Below are 10,081 nucleotides of genomic sequence, written 5' to 3'. Positions count from 1 at the left end.
ATGGGATACTTGAGTTTTTCCTTTGTTTTGTAAAACAGTAACAGTAGAGTATTTTAAGAATACATTATGTAGCATACCAATTTGTACTCCATATTTATGAGTACAGAAGATAAGACAAATTATAATTTGATAGCATTACTATAACTGATGCTATCAGTTGGTGGTACAATAGACAATATGTGGTCATATGAATGAGAGTTATTATTATTATACATATATACAGTAGTTTTTTTACTAATTCAGGTTAACCTAATTTTACTTCTACAGTTAATCATCTTGTTAATTGGAAAACCATCTGAGCATCTATTCACCATTTTAAGCTCCATGAATGGTTTTTGCCCTCAGTAGTAAAACGATTCAGCATAATTCAGTGTCTTGTAAATTTTTTTTTCCACCACAACCTTCTACGACTGTGACATTTATGCACACTGCTAGAAGAATATCGAATAAATGCTCAAACAGCTTTGTGAAAAACTTTATTGATAGCCGTTTGAATATTCATTCACTATCCTGGATATCTAGCTTAAGTTTCATGTACCTGTCCACTCTTTATCCTCACGAGAAAGACAATGAAGTACACTCGTAGAAAGACTGTCTTACAAGTTACGTTTTTCCACTACTGAGTGGCATATCTGCACATTAGTAGGATAACTTTGGCATACGAGTGGGAACAACATTCTACTACCTACTGATTCCTAGCCCTACATGTGCAACACAACAGTTTACAAGTAAGGGTTATATACCTGGAGCTTCCTAGTGGGCCAAAAGCTGCACTAATAGTGGACAAAAACATTGCTTGTAAGACAGTTGTTCATCTTGTGTGCTGAATTTGTCTCACTTGTCAGGACAAAGAGCATACGAGTTCATGGACCTACAGGTAGATATCAAGCAAATTCTGTAAATGTGCTAACAGGTTTCTGTAGTCAATAGGTTAAAGGCTGCTCTTTATTAGCCACTAGGTAAAAAATACCAACAGTAGCAATTAAAAATGTCAATGTGGCCGATATAGACGGAACCTTGTACAATAGGAATATCATTTGATGAATGAGATTTTTTTTAAGTTTTTGCCAAAGAAGCAATGCCAAGTATGAGTCATTTCTTTGTCCATTGTTGCATCGACAGGCTGCCATTCTTCAATACACAGCTGGAGTAAAACTCTCACAGCAGTTCTGCCTGCTCATCTGAGAATATCTTTGGAAAGCAATTTGAGAATTGATTTGATATCCTTGAGCCATGTGCTACTGCTATGCATTGTAGATAAACTAGTGTGTGTTAAATCAAAGACAACGGTAGGTTTGGTGAGACTCTCGAAACAAACTATGTATGGCACGGATTTTTTAGTGGGACACTACTAACTGTTTTCCAGGGGGAGCTTGAAACAATCCCACCAACTGTTTGTGTTTCCACCACATTTGCACAAATTACTGTCGAAGCATGCACCTGTTGGTCTTTGAAGTGTCATGGAGGAATCTCGAAACAGTGAAACAGTGAAAGAGTAAAACTGCATAAGAATTATCATGTATGCTAAGCATAAAGAGCAGAGGTCATAATGTGATATAGATACCATTGGGAGGATATTCTTGACTGAACATATTATGTGTGCATGGACCACTGAGTGTTTAAAATGAGATTTACAAGAATCGCTTTAGGTTGTCTGGGATTTAAGGTCAGTGACCATCTCAGTCATTCTTTCAGATTTTGTTAGGAATGCAGTTGAGCGACTCTCTGCATGAGATCATAATATACTGTATTCATTCATGTGAATAAATTGTTGAGGAGAATAGGAATCTCAATTTAATATATTTTTGTTAGATCTGTAAATATGTACAAACGAAAAATCGAATATCTGAAACTGCATTTCATGACACCAAGGAGGTGGTGTTTCCCCTCTAGAAGGTAAACAAAATATTGTTTTGGAAACAACTGCAACATCAACTTGGAGTGGTAGAACATTAGATAGTATTTTATATTTTAAGGAGGGCATTTGTACTCATTGCAGTACAGTACCATCTTCCATTTCGTATAATTACTGATTTAGACTGACACCTGGTGGTGAAAAGGGGTTTGGTCAGCGATGGCAAAAACAAAAATACAAGTAGAATTACTGATTCAGGCGGGGGGTACTGCCTGAAACGTGTACTGTATTAACATAAAAATGAAGTCTAGAAGTGCATATGCGCATGAGTGTGTGCGTAAGAAAACAAAACAGCAGTGAAAAGTGGTACTCGTTCAAATTTAGGAAAACTATACAATAATTAGTACTGCCTGAAACGTACATGGGCAGCACGGTGATCGACTGGTTAGCACGTCCACCTCACAGTGCAGAGGTCGTGGATTTGATTCTGGGTTTGCTGTGTGGAGTTTGCAGGTTCCCCTGTGCCTGCGTGGGTTTTCTCCGGGTACTGTACTACGATTTCTTACCACATTCTAAAAACGTTTACGGTATATTGGTAGAACAATTGAAATTGTCAAGTGTGGTTGTGAGCTTGAATGTTTTCATTTGTATCTGTCTGCCTTGTGATTGGCTGCCCGAAGACAGCTGGCATAGGCTCCATCACAACCCTAATGAGGGTAAAGCCTTTCGATAATGGATGTTTGAGAATGTCTGGCGAATGTCTTTGAAAATGTTTGCAAAGTTTCACCAACATTGGCAAAGATACACAAGAACATGAGCTACACTTGCAAACCTTTGCCGCTCAGTTAAATATGAGTTTTATTCTCATCTAATTATGAATCTTCTTTTAAAAAAAATACCACGATGCATATTCAAAAAACAACAACTTTATTCTCCCAAACACAGAAACGCTCTGTGACGCACAGGAAGCATTCACCTGTTTCGGGGCGTGGTCTTTTGGCTGGGTTGTGACTTCACTTCAATCTCATACTCAAACATACAAGAAGTGCTAACGGGCCGTTGTTGTGGAATACGGTTTCAAACAAACCCTTGTTGAACTCTTTTTTGTTTCATTTCATACTTGTTTCTGCTCATTTTTAAAAGATTGTTTTTAATCGTGAAAGCGTCGTTTTTACACCATGCGGCGATTATTAGCCGCTGCCATCCTCTGGTCGCTCCTGAAAGGTACAGAACACTTTCTTTTTCCCAACCTCAAATCAAGTTCGAATGTGTGTTTCTTTTTTTGTTGTTTGTCTTGTTATTGTTTCGCTTCAAATAAATATGTTCAAGGGGTGAAAGCTTTTCCCTTCTCAGTTCAGATACTTTCACTTTTTTCTTTTTTGGTTTACAATGTATCTATCTGATGTGAGTTGCTTTCTCGAATCATGCGGATCCTTTTGTAAAGATAACCGAAACCATTGTGAATTAAAATCATTGTTGAATTTCTGAAGCGTGTTTTATATATTCAGCATCCCAGGCTAATTTTGAAAGAGTTCATTTTGGAATTTACTGGTTTCATCCCAACCACCTTGATGTTTGTTGGCCGGTTTCACTTCCTGTGCCTTTGGCTGTGTCACCTGTTTTTCTGGTTGAACCGCTTGTGGGATGAGCTCCGTTGTTTTAGCAAAACATTCACTGTTGAATTCTCACCGTACTTATTTTATTTTGCTCTAATTAGGCTTGGAAAAGGCCAGGAATTTTCAGGAAACTTTCCATTGGAATTAATGAGAATTAATTAGAATAAATGTGAATTAAGCAGGGATTTACCAAGTACAAAAGTTGACTAATAATACAGAACTTAAGTAAAGTGTGGGGGAAATATGTTTGAATATCATGTGCCTTGGCTTCCGGGGGCCAGTTTTATTAGTTTATAGTTTATTTATTGAGGAAACAGTCACAACTGAGCTTAATGAGTGCTCGCAACACAAGAAAAACGTGGCCCAAGACAGCTTGAATCTCAAAACCTCGAAGTTGGATCACTTGTAAAGTGTGGTACCACTGTACTGTGTAGCCTCCACATTTGGGCAAGGAGAGCTCTCTATTTTGCATGGTTGTCTGATTTTGATTAAATAAAATGTAAATATAAATATGCTTTCCATTAAATTACACTCAATTCCCAGTTCACTCCAATGGAAAGTTTGCAAGTCTGAGTTTTTCCATACCCCCCCCCCCCGCCTTCATTTTCAACCCCAGAGATTTGCCATGCAAAGACATTTATATGTGGCAGAAATATGAGCCCACACTTCCTATTCATATTATGTATTATGTGTTGTATGTAATTGTGTGTGTGGCGTGCCTGTCCAGTGTCACTGTGTATTCAGGTGATCGTCCCCCAGCAGGACCGCAGCACTGCTCTTTTTGCCTCTGTGATTCTGCGCTGCGACTTCTCCACATCTGCAAGCCTCCAAGATGTACTGGTCACCTGGAGGTTCAAGTCCTTCTGTAAGGACCCTGTACTGGAGTACTACTCCACATGTAAGAGATGGTTCTTATTATTTTTACTTTTTTTTTTTTTTAAATCTGTTTACCTTGTTAGCCAGTGAAAATTCTTCTGAAAGCCGTTTGAGCATTTATCTCTCCTTTTGTGTATGTGCGCGTGTGCGTGCTTGCGTGCGCAGCTTACCAATCAGCACTTCAGCTGGGCCAGGATCCTGCTAATGACTGTCCCGATCGCCAGCGCACAATTCGTACCGTGATTCAGAAGAGAGGAAACAATGAGCCCATACGCGGTGCAGAATACCGTGATCGCAAGATCTCTATCCAAGACAGTGAGTTCATACAACAAGATTCAAACTATCGTATTCCAACTTCCAGTCTCGCATTTACGATTCAATTATTTCTACAGAATTTCAATCCAGCTTTCGCATTATTTCCCAATTTTTACACAACTTGCAGTCTCTCATCATTGTCGTGTTCTTTTGCCTTTGCGATTGATAGCTATCCTAACTTTATAATAAAACCAATTTAACCAGTTTACACTGTGAATAGACTTTTTTTCCCCCATAACTTTACTTCATTTCATAGGTGGTATCTGCATTTGTTTTCACATGACAAGCAATTGTCTGTGAATTCTGAAAAGTTGAACTGAAATGCTGTGAAATGAATCAATTTTTTTTTTAATGTAAAATGTGAGACTGTGGATGTTTGGCTTTGTTTGAGAAACGTAGAAGGAGGATGTAAACTGTTTATCTCAGAAATGAGCAATTTTGTTGCGGAAAACTATGGAACTGTAGGAATGCGGAAATTCTTGGAATGTGAAAAAATAGTTCCCAGGATGTTCTGAATTAACTGAACAGTTTGATGTTGTATTTGTCGAATGCACACGTGCACTTGGGTTCTGGGAAAAGTGAGAGTTTTAGGAATATGGAAAGTAGTTGCTCGGGTGTTTTGAATGAGGTCATTATGTTGAAGGTGGAATTATTTGCAATGCTCTTCAGCATTCCCACAATTACAAAAAGTGGTAGTAGTTTCAAAATAGGCTGTATTGAATATCTCCTTTGTAATAATAACTACAAATGATCTGAATGTTTTATACAGTACAGTGACTATCAACACAAAATGGAGCAATTATTGTTACTTCAGTCATGCCAAACTGGATCATGAAGCCAATGCCTTTCAACTGAACAACGATGACTGTCAACCTCTGCTCGACTGTGTTTGATTGAACTATTGTATATTTGTGCAGAGGCTGATCTGGTCATCAATGAGGTGATGTGGTGGGACAACGGTGTGTACTTTTGCGCCGTTGATGCAGCCGGAGACACCACCGGAGACTCTGACAAAGAAGTGAAACTTATTGTTTATCGTAAGAAAAGGGTTTGCATATTATCCCGTGCCATGTTACAAGGTGTATCTCTCTGCTTGTACTGTAGATTTGTGACGCTTGACTCGTCCTCCTCCTCCCTCAGATTGGTTAACCGTACTTTTCATCATCATCGGAGCTCTGCTGCTCATCATCTTACTTGGCATCTGCTGGTGCCAGTGTTGTCCTCAGAGATGTTGTTGCTATGTGCGCTGTCCCTGCTGCCCACGGCAATGCTGCTGTCCGGAAAAAGGTAGTAGGGCTTGCTATTCTTTGATGGAAACTTCAGATTTGAATTGAAATGGGCTATCAGAACGTCATTCCTTCACAAGCCCCATCAATGATAACAGATGAAGTGGAATTCTGCAATCTAGCCCATACTGTATACAATAATAATAGTTTTAGCTCTCCCGCATGCTTTAAACACACTAAACTTCCACTCTATTGACTCACTGTAGTGACTCCTGATGGAGCCAAAAGTTACGTACTTACCCAGTGCAACAGCATCATCTTTAGTGCAAACGTTTCAGTCATATTATGCTGTTGACGTGACGCTACAGAATATCTTCTGAATGTTTACTCAAATTTTCTTGGTTGACATATCATTAACATCATCTCAGAACAGACTGTGAATATATAGTTACAATTTTTTTATTGTAATAAAAGGAAATAATTCATATATCTTCAATCTTTTGTCTTTCAGCGGTAATGCAGCATCGTATGATGAAGGATGCTCAGAGGGCCATGGCTCCATGGGTGGGAGGACAGCCTGTATATGGACCAATGACCCAGGCTTCCTCCTCTCAAATTAACCCGCTACTATACGCAGGTACAACTCGCACTGCAGGAAAGATACTTTTGAATTTGTACTCTACTAATTTGGGATGGTGATTTGTCCCAATAGGATCCATGTCAGGGAAGAGCATGCCTATGAAGCCCATGCCACTGCCCCCACCGCAGTCGTCGGCTTATAGCCTACCGGCGCCGAGTATCCACGGCAGTCACACACCTGCCAACACTAATCACATGCTTGACTACATGGAGAGTCAGGTGAGGGGGTTGGACATGACCAGTCCGCTGCTTCAGGTATGTACTGTGCTGTTATTCTTACCTCTAACAAGGTCTCATAAACATTCATTTTAAGACGCAAATTAGCAAATGGTTACTCAACTGAGAGTCCGATTTGCATCAATAAATTGACATGGCGTGCTGTGAACTTCCATTTATTGTGGGGGATACATTCCAGACCCCCTTGCAGTACATTAAAAAAGAGTCTGTAATCTGGAGACCATATTAAAAGAAAACTTTTAAAATGTAGTTTAAATCCATCCCACGTACTTGAAACACATTTTAACTTATTACAACACACCTTTTAAAAATATTCCTTTGTGTATGTTCTCACTTGTATGACATCACTTTGAGGATACGAAAAAATGACTTTCCCTTGCACGATCTTACAGAACCTGACTCAAAATTTAGCTGGAGAGCCCCCCAATTTTGCTGCTGTAGACTGTAAATTTCCCCTGTGTGGGACAAATAAAGGTTAGCTTATCTTATCTTATTATGAATTAAATTCACCCCGACTGTCAGCAACCAAATTAAAACTGACTAGACTCTATTTTTAGGTCCAGACCTTAAGTTTGGGGAAGCTTCATGTAAACGCTATTTTTTCTCGTCACTGATGAATTTATCCTACAACCCAGAACCCCTAACTTTTTTTTGAGTAGTGTATGTTTATCATGCTGTAACTGGAAACCTATGACACACTTGTGTGCAGAATCTCCTCTTTGTTTCTATTGATTGACGGTCTTCCTTTTATTTTTATTTATTTATTTATTTTTTAAATCATCTTATTGTTAACAGGCTCAGCCGCCTCCACCTCCTCACATGACACAGCTTCAACCTGCCCCCCAGCGCATGCCCATCAATGTCCCCTTTTCAGCCGGGCCTCCCAGCATGATTTCTGGTCTCGGTGACATGCCTTCAGATCGCCGCATCATCACCCTCCCGCCGATACGTGAGCCAGGCCGAGTGCCGCCCCCCGCACCTAAGACTCGCCCTCCGAGCTCCAGCGACAGCAGCCATGGCGGTTTCGGACGAGGGGAGCGCAGCACGCCGGGTCGACGGTATCCTTCACCTCCAAGATCCAGAGGCATTCCGAGGAGCTACAGCGAGGAATCACTGGATGGGCGGCCCCGTGGCAGGCCACGAGAAGGCATGGATCGCCCTCGATCCCGCTCTAGGGATGATCTCTTTGATAGCAGGTCCAGGGGGAACTACAACCCACGAGGAGCAGGTCAGGCGGGAGGGTCCTGGATCTCTGACGATGACGATAGTTATCGGAGAGGAGGAGGAGGAGGGAGGAGAGGCGGCGGAAGCTGGGGTGAGAAACCTCCCGGCTACACTGAGTACGAGCCTGGAAACAAACCAGGACCAAGAAGGAACGATCACTACTCTGTAAGAAAAACATTGCTTTAATTTAGTCACAACAAATACATTTTTTAAAAATTATGAAAATCGGATTTTTCTGGCTGTGAGAAAAAAAAGAATCTAAAGTTAGTGTGTTTCTCACAGGTTAAGAGCTATCGCAGTGGCACCAGTGTCGTCATCTGAACGGAGCTGTGAAACGCCCTTTGACCTCTGTTTCTGAGCTCACACACACCTCACTTGAACTGGGAGTTGTTAGCAGCCCTGTTGTCAAACTCCTGGTTAATTTGAAATATCCTATTGGCCATCGGGGTTAAAAAAAAAAAATGTGGCCGAATATGTTTTCAGAAAATATATGAAATACAGTAGTCAAATATTGGCCTCATCTGAAAGCATCACACCCGGGAGAATAGAAATCACTCCTGCCTCCCTGGGAGCATAGAAATGCTATATATATATATATATATATATATATATATATATAAATAGATGTCAAATGTATGAAGGCCTTCTACTGGATGATCAGTGAAATTAGAACATTGTTGAATGTTGCTGGTTGTTTTTCTATGAAAAGATGTTTGAATATTTCGTCAATGTCGTTGATATCTACCTTAAAGTCCATGTACTAACATTTTATTTTTGTTCACTCTTCAGAAAGTTTAGCGCACTAATTGAACACGTTTGTCTTACCATTCATGTTTTTTCCCCCCACTACTCATTTCACATTTGGCCTACTCATATTCCATTAGCAACAACTGGTACACGGACTTAAAGCTGGAAATCAAGGATATTGAATAACTGTTCAAACCACTCTTCATAATTATTAAAGTTTGTGTTTTTAGAATTGTCTTAGTTATTCTTTCCAGGAAGTGACCAACTTTGTCTTTATGATAGGAAGGGTGTTACAGCTCTTAAAGGGCCAGTAGTGCTTGATCACTGAACAAAATACTGCAACTGTTACATTATGTTGAAATTATTTAAAGGGACACAGTTCTTGATTTATATATATTTTTTCCCTTACTTTTGTGCAAAGTCATCACTGTGAAGCCTTGAAATACAATGGTGAAGCTTTTTTGTATAATTGCATGTAATTAAAGCCATTAAAGTGTAAATAATTGACATACAATGCTGTTGGTATCATCTTCATTTTGTGGGAACTCAAGGATGCTTTCATTATTCTCTCCTCTTTCATCTATAACTGCTTCAAACAACAAAGTGTATGCAGAAAAAGTGGTTACGATTGCATGGTTGTCTGTGTCTTATGTGTGGCGTTGTATTATTTTGTCATTTTATGTTGACTGTTCTGTTGATGGCGGCGCGGGCACCCGCAGCGGTTCCTCTCTCTCTCCTGTGGTTGAGAGGGAAGAAATTTAATCTCTGCTGTATGGTGCACATAGAGCACATTTGACAATAAAGTGGACTTGAACTTACTGTGATTGTTGGGATCCCATTTTCTGAATTCTCACATTGGGTCAAACAAGTGTTCACAAATAAAATACACATTCTTTTGATATTTTCATTCCCCAAAATGAAAATAAACCCAGCAAAACCCATCTGTGAGAAATTTGAATATATTTCATGTTCTACAGATAAGATCACTTGTGGAGTTTGCATGTTCTTCCCATACCTGCGTGGGGTTTCTCCAGGTACTCCGGTTTCCTCTCACATTCTGAAAACATGCATGCATGAACACAAATAGTTCCAGGGTGTGTCTGTGGGTGTGAATGGTTGTATATGTGTGCTGACAACCAGTTCAGGGTGTACCCCGCCTGGTCCTCGAAGTCAGCTGGGATAGGCTCCAACACGCTCACGACCCTCGTGATAGAGCGGTTCAGATAACCGATGGATAAAGTATCAAAATGAGAATTGAAACATTGGGTGGCGCGGTGCTCGGCACGTCCACCTCACACTGCATAGCACTCTAAATTGTCCTTAGGCGTGATGTGAGCGCGAATGGT

The 10,081-nt window shown here is 40.2% G+C and overlaps 1 protein-coding gene across 1 annotated transcript; it reads left to right on the top strand.

Annotated features, from left to right (window-relative positions):
- The first annotated feature begins 2,867 nt into the window (after nt 1-2,867).
- On the top strand, nt 2,868-9,554 carry LOC147207459 (immunoglobulin-like domain-containing receptor 1). The gene is made up of 9 exons (XM_086107126.1): nt 2,868-3,079; nt 4,199-4,369; nt 4,513-4,662; nt 5,580-5,699; nt 5,803-5,949; nt 6,400-6,525; nt 6,601-6,782; nt 7,560-8,153; nt 8,271-9,554. The coding sequence occupies exons 1-9, from the start codon at nt 3,034-3,036 to the stop codon at nt 8,307-8,309; spliced, it is 1,575 nt and encodes a 524-aa protein (XP_085963252.1). The 5' UTR covers nt 2,868-3,033; the 3' UTR covers nt 8,310-9,554.
- The last annotated feature ends 527 nt before the right edge of the window (nt 9,555-10,081 follow it).

This window comes from Hippocampus guttulatus, chromosome 3 (genome assembly GCF_054856545.1).
Source record: "Hippocampus guttulatus isolate MCC_2025c chromosome 3, RoL_Hgut_1.0, whole genome shotgun sequence".
NCBI classification, from domain to species: domain Eukaryota; kingdom Metazoa; phylum Chordata; class Actinopteri; order Syngnathiformes; family Syngnathidae; genus Hippocampus; species Hippocampus guttulatus.
This window is presented reverse-complemented; position numbering and strand designations above follow the sequence as displayed.